A 20,211-nucleotide genomic window follows, 5' to 3' on the forward strand; every position below is an offset into this window, starting at 1 on the left:
ATTGGCCCGGTTAACAAAACCGAGACATGAAACGTTTATATCCGCCCCCTCCCCTTCATCAATCATCCCCAGTGGCAGAACACAAGCAAACTGCATGAAAGTGAACTGCTCAAGTTCCAGTGTCTTGTACTAGGCAGACAGCAGACGTTTGTCTGAGCATTCCTAGCATTCTCACCTCCAGGACCCGGCCGCTGATATATCCGCTGCAGGACTCACATTTGATTCCAAACTGGGTATGGTAGTCTGATTCACAGTACGGGATCCCATCCCTGAAGAAAACAGACAACAAACACAGTTCATCAAACTAAAAAGGAGTAAGAGGGTGCACTCTGTACCGCATCAAAACCATTCCTGCCTAATGATCAGAGGAGTTGCACAAACAGCCTCTTGCAAAAAAAACCCCCGGCAAACCCAAACCACAGCTGGAGCTGTAAATCAAAAGTGGCAACAGTGCATTGTGAGTGGGTGGGGTGCACGGTCAGAACCGGGTCAGAACCAGTCTGGGCTCCGGAAGAGACGACCATGCGCTCACTTGCTGATGTACTCTCCCGTGAGGACCATCCCGCACGTCTGGCACTTGAAACAGCTGACGTGCCACTGTTTCTCCAACGCCAGGAGAGACTGACCCTGTTTGATCTCCTCCTTACAGCCTGCACAGTCTGCAGAGACAGGGAGGCAGAGAGGGAGAGAAGGAGAGAGGAGAGAGAGGGAGAGAAGGAGAGAGGGAAAGAAGGAGACAGAGAGAAAGAGTTCTGTAAAGTTATACTGAACGCCTGGCTCGCGCACCGTTTGTCAAATTAATTCAATAGCGGTGAATTGTGATGTTGCTCATGTAAACTGACAGATATCATATCATGTGGTATTTACATACACGCACACACACACACACACACACACATACACTCCTAGGTCACTGTGTGTAAAGCATTACAGCAGACGGATGCTCATGTACAGAAAGGTCAGCCTGTTTTCATCTGGGCTTAGGGTGGGAGTAATCCCAGCACAACGACCTGGCCACACACACACAAACACACACACACACATACACACACACACACTCACAGACAAACACTCCCCCCACCCACTCCTACTCCTGTAGGACTCAGCCGCTGACACGCCACAGCCTTAAGAGCTTCTCCCATCTCCCAGAAACCCATGCAACAACTCCAGCTACACACAACCATGAAGCCCCGAGGGCAACAGCAAAGGGGTGGAGATGAGGTGTGGTTCGGTCTTTCTCCCTTTGCTGGGGAGTAGCAACAGGGGATAAAGTGAATTTACGTTTGACAGTCAAAGCTCTGATTTGCTGTTATAGGCCAATAATGAAAAACACATGGCTGAAAAACAAATGATGATAGATTAGACACCATTGAAGTAACTCTCTCACACACACACACACACACACACACACACACACACAAGCTAAACCTAGTGTTGGTTTAATGATCTATTCTCCCACTCAGACTTTTACTAGGGTGAGCCTCCTCTAAACGTCTAGAATTGATTGCGTGATAAATAATTCAGAATAAACTGCACAGTACTATAGAGGACACTTCATTCATAAATGGCCGCTTTCGTTTGGGAGTGACTTACGACTTGGCCCATGAATCTTGATGGGCTCGTCTGAGGAGACGAGCTGGTGTGAGCATTGCTGGCACACACACGCTTTGCCACTGAATGTCACTCTGTCTCCAATTGGAAAAGGTTTCCTACAACGGCAAGAAAGAGACAAGTTCATTAAGAGTACACAACGAATACACACAAAGTGTCATGTGTCCACGTGTATGGACGAGCAGGTGCATCCCGCCCTCCCCCGAGCGCGTTCCCATGCACCCGGCTCGGGTGCTCCAGAGGCGGCGCGCGATAATCTCGTACGTCCACCTCCATGTTTGTGGACATTGTGCAGACCGCAGGCTGCTCCAGAGAAAGTCCATTAGAGAGGCCGCTCGCACCGCATGTCTGCGGTTATACAGCACGTTTAGCTGCTACCGTGACCCCAGCGTCACGTTAGCTGGATTACTGTCCTACAGGTCTTCTGAAAAGCCCAGTAAATGGTATGCTCTCCCACAATTGTCCCTGATTTATAAACACATACACACACACCCATACATGCGTGCAAACAAGGCACCAAAAGCATATAGCAGTCACCTGGCAGCGTTAGGCATGGCTGCACATTAAAGACTACTTCAATACACACACACACACACACACACACACACGACACACACACACACACACACACTCACTCACACACACACACACACACTGTTCCAACCCTAACCTCTTTGCTTAGAGCAGCAGTGCCTTGTACAGCCCCTCAGTTTGGGCAGGCGGTGACGTTCTGTGTCTCAGGGAGGAACATTCGATGTGAGTATGTCAGGAGTGCACAGGTAAGCTAAAGGTTCTTGTATCTTCCAGACAGGTATTTCAGACAGTCCAATTTTCCCATCTCCCTTCAGCGCAGTGAAGCCACCTACCTCCTGTCCTGGAGATTTTCTTAACACGTTGCCGCCTCTCTTCAGGGATTCCGTGTATATGTAATGACATTTTGTGTTCTTTGGCATGTCATCTATATTGATGTGTGTTCTTGCAAATAACACTTTGGGTAAATGTGTGTGTGTGTGTGTGTGTGTGAGTGTGTGAGAGTGTGTGTGTGTGTGAGTGTGTGTATGTGTGTGTGTGTGTGCATGTGTGTGTGTGTGTGTGAGAGTGTGTGTATGTGTGTGTGTGTGTGTGTGTGTGTGTGTGTGTGTGTGTGTGTGATTACCTACCATACCTCCCCTCACATACTAACTGCCAACTGTCATGTCAGCACTTTCTTCATATTAAAAATGTATTGTTTACATATTTAATGGACACCACTTACTTCAACAGCAACCTCGATGCAACCAGCGTCTGAACACCTAATGAGCCCTGAACTCCATTAGCTGAGTAATACATGCACATCTGAACAAATGTTGGCACTTTAATAAAGACTACAGCATGTCGCACCCCGGCACAGCCTTGGAACGGCGTGAACTCAGGACTGGAAGTGTCGGATGAGTAGTGGTACGGTTTCCGGAAGCACGAGTTCCGACTGGGAGAGCTTAGCACTGGACTCACGCTGCCTGCTCCAGCATGGCTGGGCTGATAAGTGTTCCAGGCTACTCCTGCCAAGCATGTCCATCCTTAGCGCCCTGTGGCAGCAGCTTAAAATAAAGCAATTCCGGCCCCTTCTGGCAAATGGCTTTTTCTCCTCGTCTACATTCATCAGATGCTAATTTTCTTCCATGTTTGCTAATGGGAGTAACGAGAAAGGGTGGGGGGTTTGTGGGGGTGGACACACAATTTTGTGGAACTAATTTTCCTGCAGAATTGAGCTTAAAGCGCACACTCTAAGTACAATCGCAAGATAACAGGCTTGCTTTAGCGGCCTGAAATTGCTAGGGCCCAGGAAGAAGCGGACTGGTTTACAACTCTTTGAAGAAAATGTAAGAACATATAGATAGATAGGGTGAGAGAGACAGAGAGACTGAGCAAGAGAGAAAGAGAGAGAGAGAGAGAGAGTGTCATTTGATCCAGATTGTTATTTGAAAAGTGAGTTGGCCAAAAGCCCCGCAAATAAACTTTAAAATCTGAAGAGCAGAAGCTGTGGACGTAGCTCAGTATCCAGGCAGATCAGCTTGGCTTGCATCGTCCCCAGCAGGAAACGGCGGGTGCCGTAGAGATGATCTGAGTAATGGTGCTCAGGTGCCAGGCTGGCCTCTCTCTCCAGCCTGGCACCTCCGAGAAGTCCCCACATTCTCCCCAGGTGGCAGGCCGACTACAGCGATGGGGAAGGGGAAGCTCATGGGAAGGGCGAGCGTGAGTATTCCACCACCTTCCAACCCTCAACGCTCCTCAACAACAGTTCATCTTTCCCGCTCTTTTTCTTCATGTCCGTGTGTCTCTGTCCTCTTGTCTGGGTGTCTCTGTCTCCCTGTCTGCATGTCTCTGTCTCCCTGTCTGCATGTCTCTGTCTTCCTGTCTGCATGTCTCTGTCTCCCTGTCTGCATGTCTCTGTCTTCCTGTCTGCATGTCTCTGTCTTCCTGTCTCCATGTCTGTCTCCCTGTCTGCATGTCTCTGTCTTCCTGTCTGTCTCCCTGTCTGCATGTCTCTGTCTCCGTCTGCATGTCTCTGTCTTCCTGTCTGCATGTCTCTGTCTCCCTGTCTGCATGTCTCTGTCTTCCTGTCTCCGTGTCTCTGTCTCCGTCTGCATGTCTCTGTCTTCCTGTCTCCGTGTCTCTGTCTTCCTGTCTGCATGTCTCTGTCTCCCTGTCTGCATGTCTCTGTCTCCCTGTCTCCGTGTCTCTGTCTCCCTGTCTGCGTGTCTCTGTCTTCCTGTCTCCGTGTCTCTGTCTCCCTGTCTGCATGTCTCTGTCTCCCTGTCTGCATGTCTCTGTCTCCCTGTCTGCGTGTCTCTGTCTTCCTGTCTGCGTGTCTCTGTCTCCCTGTCCGGGTGTCTCTGTCCTCTTGTCCGGGTGTCTCTGTTGACTACTCAACACCAGTAATGGTTTCTCTCCTTCACTTACTTTGCCATCCAATCTTCCACATTGCTGTCGAGGCTTCTGGTGTGTTTTTCTACTCTTGCAGAATGCGTGACAGTTCTATATTCAGACCCACGTGTGTGTGTGTGTGTGTGTGTGTGTGTGTGCATATCTATCTCTGTGGGTAACACAGGAGCATGGACCAACCCACTGACAGTAAAAGAAACCTAAAATCTCCTAATCCACTCCACTGTCCCACTTTCAGAACCCACAGAGCGACAGAAAGTGTTTTTCCTCTGCTGTTCTCTACACGAGCTCCATCACGTCTCCCTCAGTCCACGTGTTCCTGGAGGACAGAACCCTTTTAACCCCAAACAGAGCAGAACATCAAACACCACATCCCTTCTGCTTTCCGGGTTCAAGTTCATAAACAGAAGAGAGGCTCACTTGCTAGTGCCTAAAGGGCTCAGCGATCTACAGGGTAACGAGTGTCAGTCCCCGGCTGCATTCAGTGATCACTGAGGGCCACAACAGCCGGCAGCAACACAACCTTTGACCTTTCGCTTTCAGTTTGGTCTTAATGATTAATGGTTCTTTCGCCTAATTTGATGTACTTTTTGGATGAATGACACATAGACACACTTCTACCGTGTAAAGAGGTGAAGTGGTAGAAAAGACCATCAGATCAGAAAATAAATATTATAAAATAAATGAATTGAGAAAAAAGCTTTGATCGTTCCGAACGTTACAACATTATTATCATGTTTCTGCATTTTATTTCCATGCAGCTACATGGCACAGCAGAGATCGATCCTAACACACTGAGCTGCCGTAAAACCTTACACGGATGTATCACAGGAAGAAACCGATTCTTTTTGGCGCAGGGCTTTCCCCTGGTAGGCCGTGGCGGGAACCCCCACCTGCAGACGGAGCAAACGAAGCACTTTGGGTGGTAGGCGCGGCCGAGTGCGGACACCACCTCCCCCGAGATGAAGTCGCCGCAGCTGTCGCAGCGGGTGCCGTAGAGGCGCTGGTAGTCTGCCGTGCAGATGTACTCTCCGCTCTTCTGGAAGAATCCGGAAGAGGCCAGGTCACAGCCGCACACTGCGGAGGGAAGGGCAGAAGGAGGCGTGAGTTACAGCTTGACAGTCCTGCGGGTCCGCACAGAGATCAACTCCTCCGGGGACGCCCAAAGGAGCGCCCATCGTGCGCCCCGGGTCATTTGAAACGGATCACGCTCGTCTAGTGTGGGGGGAGGGTTTGGTCTTTCGCTCTAGCGCAAACGATAAACACATGCAGAAGCAGTTATGGATTATAAGGGTCTCTGTTCCCTCTGTGCGCCAAGCAAGATAAGAGTTGCTGTGTAAGCTTGGGGGGTGGGGGGGTTTATTTTTCCTCATTTGGTGAATTTTGGGAGATGGAATGGTAATCTGGGAATGGGAGAACCTGCAAGTAAAGAAAAATGAGTGAATGAAATGAGTGTTACTACAGTAATAGTCCATTACTACAGTAATACTCCATTTTTGAGTATTCACACTTTACCTGGTTGTGTATGCTTTGGAGACTGGCATTTAACGTTAAAATTAATCTTAATCATTCAATAAATGGCTAAGTGTTACATCATTGATGAAGTTACAACATAATGGCAGCCATTATCTATTTTGCTCTGTTAAACCTACAAATATTACATTTATCTTAATTATTTGATAAACATCCAGCAAACAGAATCACAGTGATATTGTGCAAAATTCGGCTTGATTTAACTGGCAACAACAGCATACAGGAAGTGAAAGCAGAGCTGCCTCCATTACCGTGATGGGGAGTGCGTGTGATGTTAATGAGGCTGACCACGCTTCCTGCTGAGAGCTTCCCAACATTTTCCACACATGGCCGAGTGTTTGTGACGAGCCTTACTCGGAAGCACATATTAGTCAGTTTTGTGGAAAACGCACATGCAGACTGCACACTTTCTCTCCTGCCGTTAATGACGTTCTTAAGGCATGGAAGCATAACTATTCAGAGCTGACACAACACGGTCTCTGTGAAAAGGTCGTAGGTGATGCACTGCTCAACTAGGGAATCGAGTTATCAACCCCTGTACTAACCCTAGCGGCCTCCAAGACACACGGACATGCACGGGCACTGTGATAGTGCTCTGTATCTCCAGGCAGGGCAGGTAAGGCTATCTGTGAAGAAGGCCTGAGGCTAATTCAGCTGTACGCACCAGCAGTAATGACAGAGGTGACTTCTGAGCAAACACAACCTGTGGACGTAATCGACTTTTCAACGTGACCCGAACAAGTGAACTGTTAGATTGTCAAATTAGCTCACAAAAACCAACCATCTGCTCTCGCTGGGCTTCCCGACAAGACGAGGTGGGAAACGGATGTCACGGGTGCACACGTGTAAAGTCCGCAGTGAACAAAACAGATCAGATCTGACTGGCTCGGTACAGTTGTGGGCTACATTAATGAGAGAGAGAGAGAGATGGGGTGGGTGGGGGTGAAGCAATAGAAAGCAATAGAAAGTGATTCTGCCAGTCAGCCAATGCCTGCTTATTGGATAATATTTTACATTACGTGCACTAGAGGGGATTTCGTTTATATTTAAATATAATGTAAAATGTAATTATATTTTAGTGATTGTGATGTTGACCAACTGCCGTTTTATCTAAAAATGGCCTTGATGCAGCACAAATCATGAATCTCTATACAAAATATATCACTGATCATCTTCAAGTATGCCAAGTACTGGAATAGGTATTAAAACACAAAAGAGCAGTGTGTGAAAATCCCAATTCCTGTTATAATCACTTAGCAATGGAGTAAACTGGCATTGCTGGGACACACCTGGAATGGTCAGTGTGTGAAAACAGATCCTGATCCTGAATGCTCGCCCTCTCGCCGTAGACCCATAACTCTCCTCCTCCGCTCCTCTGAGCAGGTGTCTCAAGCCCAGTGTCACAGACACAGGCAGGGCTCACGTCTAGCATCCGTCACTGCCGCAACGACGGCTTCTCTTTGCTCCGAGAACTGGGCATGATTGCCGTTTGAAAAACGTGTCGGCGTAAATCATTAATTTAAAGCCGGCTACACGTGCGACTCGTTTTGGTGTCACCGAAGATATTGTAGAGGAAGGTTATGTTGACGCGACGCAAGGTTTTCACCTGCGAAGCTCAAACAGCCCATTAGCGGCAATAAAAGCAAATTACACAAGATGGCATGAGATGAAATCCTTCCTGCTTTTTCAGAACGACAACAGGAGGGAGACTATCATTATAGATGATTAAAACCAACCAAAAGTGCATAAAAGGAAGACAGATATGTTTCTGTACATCTCACTCCCATCTCTGTAGCCCCTGACTTTGGTATTTAAATGTGTAGTTGAAAGACAATAACAAACACATGATTAGATTTATAGCTAAATTAGCCAGAATGATGCTCAAATCACAGGAAAAACAAAACCCAGGAATGTTAATATTGTTCATTTTCGCTGAACTTGTAAAAATGCAAGCTAACTCTGCGCAGTTCAGTGAGCGCTTTCAGCCATCCCTGTGTGGTCGTGAGATGTTCAGGCCGACAGGAGCATCAAGTCAGTGCTTCACACGAGCCTCCATCTTCAGGAGAGCACGTCTCACAGGCGCTCCGCTTGTCTCCTTTTCCTGTCACGGTTTTTTGCCACTCGGCTCACCGCTCGGTCTCTTTCGTGAAACCTCATTCTCGTCGAATCTCACTCACGTCTCACTCCTTCGCTCAAACGTGTCACGCCTTTCTTATGAAAGAGTAGCAAGGGATGCTGGGAATGGAACAGGATGATGGGATGGGGGTAGCAGAGAGGACGCCGTTTTCCCACACCCACTTGATTCCAGGTGAGGTCTGGCATTGCTGATGCGAACCTTATAACAATAACAGTGTATTGAGAGTAAGACTGAAGACCAATCAGCACACCTCTCCCAAACAACCCTCCAGACCCTGAGGGCTCAGGACAAGGGTGTTGAGGAACTGGGTTTTTTCAGTCTAATGTTGCTCTTACTAAATTATTTAAGCATCTTCTTGATGAACAGACTGTTCCTTAGTCAAGGAAATTATCCACAATTATATCACTACGTAAAAAGGCCGCAGGCTAACAATGACATAATTCTGGATCATTTGCACTGACCAGTATTTTGTGTGCATTGGCAGTGTTATAGTGAACTGTCTATCTATCTGTCTGTCTGTCTGTGTTTGTCTGTCTGTCTGTCTATCTATCTATCTATCTATCTATCTATCTATCTATCTATCTATCTATCTATCTATCTATCTATCTATCTAATAACAAAATCATTGGTCATTTAAAGTGTGCATGTCAGCACAGAGATTTGAAGTGGAGGTTGTCTGAACAATTTAGGAGTAAACGCAAGACACGGCGGACGGTGCAGCCTGTCACGTCTGAAGAAGTCTGAAGGAACACATGGCGTCCTGCACAACACCGAGATGCTGCGTCTGTTCGACATCGACTCGGTTCAGATTTACTGATGTTTGCTTAAGCGCGTGACACACTCACACTTCTCTGGGGCTAATTTAATCCAGACTGGGTTATGTGACTGAGAACTATCCACTGTGCAGTAATAAAAGATCGATGGTGTTTTTATGAGCAACGGTGTCACATAACCGTAGAACCGGGACAGTAAATTTGATGTACCATATGGGATGAGACAGGCCTAGTGATATGCTAACAGAATATGTTATCTGCAGAGAAGAGAGGGGGTTCATGCTGGTGTTCGGGTAAGACTGCGCACAGGACTGTGCACCCTTTATGGCAGAGAATGACCTGGTGGCTTCTCCCTCACACTAGCCTCAGAAAGGGCACGGCAACAGACGTGATAACCGCACTGCAAACGGAGACGATGACTGACTGCATGAGCCAGACACGTTCGTGGAGCACAATCTCACAGCCCGCAGAAAGCCACCGAACAGGGACTTTCATAAAAGTCACTGCAACCTTTGGTAATATGATCACACGTGCAAGAGAAGCACAGCTGCTGCAGCTGTGTGTATGTGTTCTTGTGCGTGTGTGCACGTGTGCGTGCACATGTGCGTGTGTGTGTGTGTTCGTGCGTTTGTGCATTTGTGTGTGTGTGTCTGTGAGATTCCATGCCAACCACATTTTACAAACCACAAAACAATGGCACAGCATTTCAAATGATCCAGCTGGGCTGAGCCCCAGAATGCTCCAGAAAGCTTCAGAGCAAATCACATTCAGGGATTAATTGAGGAAAGAGAGAAGAGCCAATCCCCTCATCTCAGGAACATTTCATCCCAGCAAACTCAGAGAGGCCTAACAATGTTCCTCTCCCTACAGATGACTGGCCTTAACAAGCAAAAATACACGGAATATTCTGAACAAATTACAACATTCAGACATTCAACATTCAAAATGCTGTTTTATTTCAGTTTGGGTTGCTGCAGTTGTCAGATAACATATAAACACTGAGAATCATCAGCGTTGTACATTTTCTTGCTGCCTCAGCTAGTAGTGGCCTGCTTAGCATCACTGTGCTTTCTTCCTGCCGTCTCTGCAGAAAAGACAAACACCTTCTGCACGTTAGCACGGCGCTCTCCGAGCAGCTGTGGTTAGCCAGCCGCTGAGCTGTGGCTCATCCTGTCCCCGCTCCCTGGCCCTCGTCCGGCTGTTATGAGAAGGACTGTTTCAGAGAGCACGACTCAGTCCCCGGTACCTTCTGATTGCATTCATTAGAGCAGATAATTCAAGTTCCGATGGTTGGAATATATGTGCCTCTACCAAGAGCAAATGTTCACAGTGCTTCACTGAAACGCTACTGATGCTAGGCCAAGGGGCAGAACTTTTTCTTGTTCACTTCCTGTACCATTCGGTCACGATGAGGAGGGCCCTGCATTTGAGCTAGAGGTGGCACGTTGGTGCCATGACCCGAAACAAAACCTGTCAGTCCCGCTGTGCAGGAAAGGAAGGCAAACAACAAGAACGCAGACTTGAAGATCACGCTTGGTGTCTGCTGTAGAGGCAGTGATACCTTTAGATGTAAGCCTCTGTAAACATTCAGAGACTGTGATGTATATATGAATTAAAATAAACTATACAGAATTAGACCTTTCAGTCAGAGAAGTTTGAATCCTATGACACCAGGCACACTGTGTGACGTGTGCAATTAGTAAAAATAGATTTTTCTTCAATACCTTTTTTAGGTGGCAAATAAAGTGTCGAGTCGTGAACGAGTTTTGACCCTCAATAATACACATGCATTTCAATCTTCATAAAACATAAAAAGGAGCAGAAAAAAATGCACTTTATGCATTTGGTGTTTAGCTAATGCACTTCTCATTGAGCAACGTGGACCGAAGGAAACCGTTAATTCTCACTTTAAATGCAGCAATTAATGAAAAAAATAAAATAAAACCCATTTCTGCAATGATACCAGCATTTATGAACAGCAGACCATTGGCTGAACGAGTGTTGGGGAGGGACGACCTCTTCCACAGTTGCCATAGGAAACCTGAACCTTCCACAGTTGCCCTAGAGACAGCAGGGTCCCTTACAAAAGCCCGAGATACTGGATTGGTTATTTGTGTGTTTATCAGTAATTTGGTGTCACATAGAACTTTGCAACAGAAATAAATGATTATGAGTCAAAAAATGCAAATCGTTTGCCTGCTACCAATAACGGGCTGACGGGCTACTGAACCTGTCCACAAATCTTTGTAAGTGATGTTTTTAATGGTTGCAATATGTATGTGTGTGTGTGTGTGTGTGTGTGTGTGTGTGTGTGTGTGTGTGTGTGTGTGTGTGTTCTGACTGGTGCGGATCTGGTAGCAGACTTGGTCTGTGAAAAAAAAAGCTTACAGTGCTTTGCTCTGTCTTCAATCAAGACCATATGTTGGCAAGATCTGCCTCTTTTTGAGTGCATACAAACATCGTATTACAAGTCACAGGGACTTGATTGATCCAAACAGATCCATTGTGCACAATCTGTGTACAAGCATATCAAACCCAAACATTAACATGCAAAGAAGCCCAAAAAGACAAACAACCAAAATACACATGATATATCACAATAATAATATACGGAAATAGGCAATCTATTTTACAGTTTCATGAAACAATATATTTGTATAAATATATAAATAAAATTTAAAAACCATAAACAAGTGTCTTCAAGTAGTGCTGCAACATCTACCTGATAAAATCACACAGGGGCCTATGTGGGCTATAGTGACTCTCTCTCTCTCTCTGTGAAACAGTGTGTGTGTGTGTGTGTGTGTGTGTGTGTGTGTGTGTGTGCGTGTGTGTGTGTGTGAGACTCATGCTCTCAATTCAAAGGTGCGTTATTGGCATGGTGCATTATGACAAATATTCACACTTGTATTGCTAAAGCTTGGATGAAGAAATTAACATGGTAATTTTATTTCAGTTGTTTTGTAATTTGCTTGATTCTGATTGAGTTTGTTATGTTCTGGTCCTGAACAATATGAGTAGGTGTTGCTGTGTTGTAAATGTTGCTGTGTTGTAAATGTGTAAATGTGTTAGTGTGTGCTATTGTAGTGTTATTGTAGTGTTAGTGTATAGTGTTAGTGTGTGTTATGTAGTGTTAGTGTGTAGTGTTACTATGAGTGGGGGTCGCTGTGTTGTAAATGCGTTAGTGTTTGTTGATGTAGTGTTAGTGTGTGTTAGTGTAGTGTTAGTGTGTTATTATTAATGAGATCTGCCTAATTCTGCCCTGCATGCACCTTTTAAATAATTTTACTGAATAGTTTTACTGAAAAAATAGTTTTTACCGGGACTCAATTGGATGTTTGTCCCATTTACTGAGTTCCAGATTTGTAAGCAGACCCAACACCTCACAGCCATACAGGGCAATCAGTTCAATTACAGATTCAAATATTTTTAGCCAAATTTGCATTGGAATTTCTACTGATATGTGTTGTTTTATGGCATCTCTCTCTCTCTCTCTCTCTCTCTCTCTCTCTCTCTCTCTCTCTCTCTATCAAGGCGTCTGCATCTTAGCACTGGGGCCATTAAAATACTGCTGATTAGTTACAGCAGGGGGTATGACTGATTTGGCATTAATCAGCTGCCAAAAGACGCAATTAACATTCCCTTCTGCAGGGCTTCCTTGAACAAAAGCCCCACCATAGCCCTCCCTCTGTAACCGCCTCTACCTCCCATAACTACCCTTCTCCCCCATTACTATCCCTCCACACTCTATTATTACCACCCTACCCTTAGATCTCCATCTTTTCTTTCAACAATTGGCACAATTAGTTTTTAGTGCCTTTATAAGCGTATCTCTCTCCAAACAAGTGAGGCGAGGCTGTCAGAGCCACATCTCTCTCTCTCTCTCTCTCTCTCTCTCTCTCTCTCTCTCTCTCTCTCTCTCTCTCTCTCTCTCTCTCTCTCTCTCTCTCTCTCTCTCTCTCTCTCTCTCTCTCTCTCTCTCTCTCTCTCTGATCCAGATGGTGTTGCTCGGTAGGGCATTTGGTCTAAGCATCAGTCTTTCCCTTCATGCTGCTGTGGGAGCTACACATTCTTGCGCTCCTACTGAAATGATAAGGATGCTCGCCCGACATATTTGTGACGTTTGCTTCTCCATTGTCGTGCTAAGTGGCTTTAAACAGCAGAAGTGGAAGTTAAAAAGTATTTGGGCAAAAAAAAGTGTATGGGCCTGATGAAAAGTCACAAACACCCATTTAACTGCCATTAAATCACCATTGAACCACCATGTAACTACTATTTAACCACCATTGAACTACCATTGAACCACCATTTGAAGACCAGTTTACCAGCAGTTTTATGACACTATGTATCTCCAACACCAAGTATTTGGACAGACAAATGATTTGTTCAGAACGGGAGTCACATTAATATTTCATTGCATATCTTTTGAATGCATTTACTTTCTGTACAGACATTAATCTGTCACAGGGAATCTTCTCTAATGCTCTACCATGTTGACACAGTGGCTGTCTAGTTGTGATAGATACACACTCCCGTTGGCTGGACTGATGGTGGACTGGATTTTCTCTTCCACTGGAAATCTCTTTGGTTGCCAAACAAAACTGCCATGCCATTCCCCTCCGTCTGTAACCCTCTCTACATCCCAAGGACCCTGGACTGTGATTACGACTCTGATTCTGAATTTGCCCCTAAAATCTCCCTCTTCTCAGTGTCCACGTCCGCCTTATAACGTTACAAGGTGAAGCATTTGTTTATGTCCTCACGTGTCCCTTTAGATTCAAAGTTTCATTGGTTCATTATATTCCTGTTTCACTTTTGTCCTGTTTCACTTTTGTTTTTTCTGTCCATAAGAGCCTGTTGCAGATAAAGCTTCGGCTCTGGCACTTGATTGCAGTTTCGGATTCATAGAGAACAAAATAAAGTCCACACAGCTACTGAGTGTGCTACTGTTCGAGCTATCGCAAGTCTAAAATGAGGGTGATGAGTTGGGCCAAATTTATGTATAAAGACAAATCTACCACAAAACAGCACGAGAAAGATTTTAATAACATAGCAAGGTTTCCTATGTTACTTCATGCCAGTATATTAGTCTACACCTGTATGACCTGATCCAGAATCCACTTTTTCATCTTGAATCCAATTAACTCACAAGAACCTCACACTCACCTGTGGGCTTTACATTGATAAAAATCACCCACCACAGTACGTTAACTGCCGAGACCAGTCGTCCCCTAATCCATCAGCTGCTGCTCGGGTTGCCAGATTTGGACAAGGCCATTTGCACTTCGAGTGGAAAATGAATATATAGCAAGAGCCAGTGACCCGACCCCGGTAGCCGACGTCGAGGTTCTCAGCCACACGACCGTCAGCGCCTGGCCCTCAGTCTGTGGTGCCCCTCCCCACTCCACTCTCACCACGCTGACGCTAACGAGCTACTCATCATCCGTTATTAAAGCGCTGTTCCCACCCAAGCCAAAGGACTGGCGGGGTGGGGGTGGAGAGAGAGACACACAGAATAACTGAGCAAATTAGATTCTCCAGGCTCTTACCTGACCTTCCACCGAGCCAATAGGTGCAGGGATCAGTGGACCCAGGGGACCAGAAAAAGAACGCACTTCTGAGAAGCAACAAGTCCACGTCATTTAAACACAACACAAGGATCAATGGTCCAAGCTTTCTAACCACAATATACATGAGAAGAAGAATAATTATTCTTTCCCTTTAAAAGCAGTAGGGATACATTGATACAATTAAGACCAGAATTGATTTCTCTCGTGCAGTGGTTTCTGTGATCGTGCGATAATGCAGTATTGTCAGTATACCTGTCCCTGTTTAAACTGTCAGTGTGATCTTGTTAACTCGCTGACCTTGCTAATGGTGCAGTCATTCCTGATTAAAACAACGAGGCAGAAGTCTGACTGATGGGTCTTTTTCTGCCCTACATCACAGCAGCACTTTGGTTCTGTGTTGCTTTTCTCAGTGTTTTTATTTTAACTCTGCGATCTGTTGGATGAAAACATCCTATAGATTATACAGGTGTTACAATATTTACTTTTCTGTCCAGTTGGAATGCGAGATTATCTCGACATAAAAATGACATGGAAGACCATGCAAATTATTAGAATATCATAAATGTATCCTTTTGAAAATCTCTCCCAGAATCTCATGCAGTGTTCATGCCCTGTAAAGCATCCTACAACCACTCCGGAATAACATCCTACTCCTGGCAGCGCGTGACTCCTTTCCCCAACGTCTCAGCACACGCAGAGGGAATTCTGCGTCTACCGCATCGACGCTACCGTGCTGTCAAGCCCTTCATCAGTGGGAGAATGTCTCCCCAGCAACCGCTGCATGTGCTTAATGATTGGACAAGCATGTGTTGCCATAGCTACTGGAAGCTCCCATCATGCTCCCTCTTCCTCCTCCACTACAGTACCAGACAGGAGAGGGGGAGAAAAATAAATGTTCTCTATATTTCTCCAAGAGATGTTCCTGTTTCCTTGCTGCCTCAGGTTATTACAATCACAGATAAAGATCGCGTTAGGTCCGCTCTACTCTCGGCTCGAGACGGGCCACTGGATGGAACACAGATTTTCAGTCATTATTGTTCTTTATCTACAGTTTTTAATCGCGTCTTTCTATGTCTCCGATTGAGATGCTGGGTTTCTAAGCCTGCGGGGCCCGTGTTCATGTGGAACGTGCAGCCAAGTAGATGCTAACGGCACTTGAAACGTCAGCATTCTCTAGTCACTCAAGAGTGCGCGGTCCGCAGATGTGAAACGCTGCCAGTGCACGATGCCAGCCAGGCCATATTCTCAGACGGATTTTATTTTCTCTCTTTTGACTGGCGTGTTGCGCTGATGTGTCAGTGTGGCGTGTGCGTCATGGTTCCCAGTGGCACGTGGTTGTCACAAAAGGGTTGCCTTACACAGCAAATTTACCCCCGAGCTTCTCTGAGAACCCTCCTCGGTTTTGGGCACCTTAACGAGCGCCCCTCTTCTTCTAATGAGTGTCTCACTTCACTGGACAAACTTAATCTGTAGAGGAAAAGCAAATGCCAGTGTGCTACCGAACTGAAGAAGACAAGGAGACAGTGAAATAGGGTATTTGTAACTTAAGTTCCTGAAAATTAAACAGCGCACTAGTCTAGTTCACTTCTCTAGAGAAGCTACTCTTTAGACAAGATGGGGGTAATATGTCACCTGATGGCTGATTTGATAGTCCTTTTATCTAGGAATACTACTTCAAAGGCATTTAGGACAATATTAGCTTGCGCAAAAGCACATGTATTCTGGGACACAGACAGAGTCTCCAGACACAAATATCAAGCCACTCAAATATCTAATGCTTTGGTTGAAACTTGGAGCAAAACCTCAGAATCAGAGAAGGAAATGTGGTTATTATGTCATTGGGATAGCATGACAGAATGTTTTCCGCCTGCAGAAACACAATCCAGGTTCATGCATAGGCAGACCACACGCTGAAACTGCAGGGTCTTACGTCCAACAAAAGAAAATACAAAGTACGTACTGGAACTGGAAATCATGGGAAGTTTTAAAATCTCACGATGTGCCGATTATTTTTGTACTTCAAAAGCAAAACCATGAGAAAAACCAGCATTCCCTGTATTGTCTAGTTCTAAAAGGGTCAAAGGTCGGAGTAAAGACAGGGCTTGTTTCGTAGGAAAACGAAAAACAAGTGAAAAGAAAACTCACCGGAAAAGTGCAGCATATATGACGTAATCCAGGGCCTGATTGCGTAGCGCAGAGAGTACGGTTTCATAAGACGCTGCCTTTTCTCACTGATCTTTAATTTGTCTTCGGCTCTAATACAGATACTTATTAGGGTTCATTTTCTCATCCTCCTTTTCTTATCATTTATGGTTCTAATTACACTTCTGTCTTAATTGCTTGCTTTTAAATGGTTTTAAATAGGAGGTTAATCACAGTGATTAATGTTCAAGTCTTTCAATGGCCAATGTGTGGAAAAAATTAGTTCAAATCCAGTACCTTAATCTGCTGGAAATAAGAGCTGGTAAAATAAAGGAGAGATAATTGTTGGATAAGAGAGAGAGAGAGAAAGAGAGAGAGAGAGAGAGAGAGAGCAGGACAGAGAAAGAGAGCAGGAGAGAGAGTAGGAAAGATAGCAGGGGAGAGAGACAGCAGGGGAGAGAGACAGCAGGAGAGATAGCAGGGGAGAGAGACAGCAGGAGAGAGAGCAGGGGAGAGAGACAGCAGGAGAGAGAGCAGGGGAGAGAGACAGCAGGAGAGAGAGCAGGGGAGAGAGACAGCAGGAGAGATAGCAGGGGAGAGAGACAGCAGGAGAGATAGAAGGGGAGAGAGTTCAGGAGAAGAGACCAAATGTCATTTTACAGTTTCTCTAAATCCCAGTCATAATTCCTTCCAGACTCATATACTGACACTACCTGTCCTGAAGCTGCTTTCTACTCACACCACAGTAAATGGGTCAGACAGGTAAATCAACTGCTTGACAAATATATCATTTTAGTTTAAGAAATGAATCAACACTGCTTACTTATAACATCTAGTTACAACACAGCAATTTCTGTATTTTCCTTCACGCTAACACAGAGGAACGCACAAACAGAACAGAAACTACAAGAAAGTGGAAAAAGAGCAGTGAAGATGAGTAGCAGACTGTCATGCCATGCGGAGTACTATAAATAACCAGACCTGTATTACAGGGTAGAGATCAGAGCGTGGCCACGCCTCCATAGCTCGAGTGGGCAAACCTTCACTTCATATGTCCACAGGCTCCACTTTGAAATGCTACTTAAAACTCTGTTTTGCTTAATAGTAATGTGGGGGTTGGCTATGTGTGTGTGGGTCTCTCTCTCTGTGTATGTGTGTGTGTGAGTGTGTGTGTGTGTGTCCTTCTTTACTCTCTTTGTAGAGACCAAAATGTAAGACCAAATTGGGACCAGATAATATGAGAGGAAATAACTTGGGTGTATGTGCTAGTTTACCAGCATACAGCTAAAGTTACACAGGGCAATATTAAATATAGTAACACCAGTGTGTGTGTGTGTGTGTGTGTGATTGAAAGAGAGAGATATGAGATATACAGATATACAGAATGCCTGGCAACCCCTCACTTAAATGCATTAGCCATCAGTGTGTCCTTGGCAACAGCTGGCCTCAAATCTCTGTAACACCTTCAACTGCTCCTGCATGCTACAGCTTGTTCAAACTGCCCATGGGAAACAGTTATTAGTAGATGTGGAAACATCTCCTAGTAGATGTGGAAATAGCTCCTAGTAGATGTTGAAACATCTCATAGTAAATATGGAAACAGCTTCTAGTAGGTGTGGAAATGGTTCCTAGTAGATACCAGCTCTCTGTACAAGATCCATACTCACACATGTGTGCACAACCACAAGAACTTTTTCAGTACCAGAGTTCTTTCCAGTATAAATAGCAGACAGTTGTGGGACATGGTTATGCCCTAACCATAATATCAGTGTTGGTTCTTTTCTCACATCATCGAGATTTAGAACTCGACCCATGTCTCTAACCGTGTGGAAACAGAAAACCTAATGTGAAATAAACACACACCATTAGTACAGTCCGGGGTGGGGGACCTTTATCAGAACTACCTATATGGATCTGAAATTGACAATCAGATATTGATTACAAAAATCAAAGACATACACAACAACATAGTCCAGGTCAGGGCTGAGGACAAAGTTTACTACAGGCAAGTCTACAAGTAAGGAAGCACTATGGGGAAGACTAAAGGGTGCAAGTGTTATTACCGAAAATGTTCATGTCTTCTAAGGTCTCTATGGCTACAATAACTATAGGGAGGTATTATACCCCCATACCTCCCTCTCCCTCTCTCTCTCTCTCTCTCTCTCTCTCTCTCTACTCTCTCTCTCTCTCACACACACACACACACACACACACCCCACTATTTGTGTTCTAGGTTTTCGAAACAGAACACTGCTATTGGCTGTTGGATTGACAGCGTTGCTGAGAATAACCACCAACCAGGGCCAGGGTACCCCGTCACACAGTTACCACAGCAACCCCTCCAATGCAGCGCAGATACCGTGTGGAAATGGCAGTTTGGAGGCAGGAACAATAGCAAACAAAATCTACTGTAAAGTTCTTGCAGTGTCTTAAATGTGCAATTTAAGTTTTGGGACCTCTTCAATTCTTAAGTTGACAATGTGTTCAACAGTTGTGGGGAGACCTCCAAATTTAAGTGGATATTTTAGAGCCGTTTCAAATATAAAAATGCATCATACACGTTCATTCATAACAAGAAACCTGAAAGGACGTGACATTCAGTTTTACCAAAGTGTTTGTTGCTGAAAAAGCCGTAGCCAATTAATCGAGCTGAGGCAATAGTCGATGTTCTCACCACGCAACAAGTCTCTGCCCGAGGCAGCCTGGGAGCAAGACACAAACACTCTCCGAGTCCCACGAGTACACCCCCAACCACTCCAACATCTCAGCGAGGAAAAACAGATCGTACGTCCACACCGTGCTGGTCTCTTATTAAGACTCCAGGAGAAGAAAAAGGAGAGATTTGCTCCACTGTCCAGGCGTATGAAACGTCACTGGCAGTGATGGAGTGACCTTACTCTGCTGGCCTAGTATAGTGACTTGGTACGTGGAGACGAACAGCCTTACCTTGGCAGGTGAAGCATTTGACGTGAAAGTGGACATTCTGCACACGCACCACCTCCCCCTTGCAGATCTCCCTGCAGCGGAAGCACAGGATCGGCCTGGAGGTCCGCTCTCTGCTCTGCTCTCTGCTCTGCTCTCTGCTCCGCTCTTTGCCGTACGAGCCCTGCTGGTGAGGCACTGCTGGAAGCAAGAGAGACCGGACACTGAGAGAGACAGCACACTGAGAGAGACCGGACACTGAGAGAGACAGCACACTGCGAGAGACCAGATACTGAGAGAGACAGCACACTGAGATAGGCAGTATACTGAGAGAGACAGCACACGGAGAGACAGCACATAGAGAGACAGTACAATAAGTGAGATGGCACACTATGAGAGATGGCACACCGAGAAAGAGACAGCTCACTAAGAAAGACGGCACACTAAATCCTTTGCTTTTGGATTCCCCCAAACAGACACACCTACTAAACCTGGAAATGAGTCGACTCAGGTGTGCTTGAGCAGAGACGCTCCCGACCTCAGCAGGACTCTGGCCCTTAAGGACCTGAGTGAGCACACCTTCCTATATGGCATGAAGCAC

General features: G+C 45.6%; 1 protein-coding gene across 21 annotated transcripts in view; it reads right to left on the bottom strand.

Annotated features, from left to right (window-relative positions):
• The window catches only part of ablim3 (actin binding LIM protein family, member 3), a 46,353-nt gene that overhangs the window by 17,374 nt on the left and 8,768 nt on the right, over positions 1-20,211 (bottom strand). For 19 of the 21 annotated variants that reach the window (XR_014117681.1, XR_014117685.1, XR_014117684.1 and 16 more), the window contains exons 2-6: positions 19,635-19,811; positions 5,427-5,610; positions 1,594-1,709; positions 533-659; positions 176-269 (exon numbers count right to left, since the gene is read on the bottom strand). Coding sequence is in view for 16 of the 21 variants with exons in the window: in XM_081699327.1 (XP_081555453.1) it covers positions 176-269; positions 533-659; positions 1,594-1,709; positions 5,427-5,610; positions 19,635-19,811 (698 nt within the window). In the remaining 5 variants the exon portion in view is untranslated. The remainder of the gene's footprint in view (positions 1-175; positions 270-532; positions 660-1,593; positions 1,710-5,426; positions 5,611-19,634; positions 19,812-20,211) is intronic. The other 2 variants (XM_081699317.1, XM_081699328.1) reach the window with 2 other exon arrangements.

The sequence above is a fragment of the Electrophorus electricus genome, chromosome 16 (assembly GCF_041902795.1).
Source record: "Electrophorus electricus isolate QZ-2024a chromosome 16, ASM4190279v1, whole genome shotgun sequence".
NCBI classification, from domain to species: domain Eukaryota; kingdom Metazoa; phylum Chordata; class Actinopteri; order Gymnotiformes; family Gymnotidae; genus Electrophorus; species Electrophorus electricus.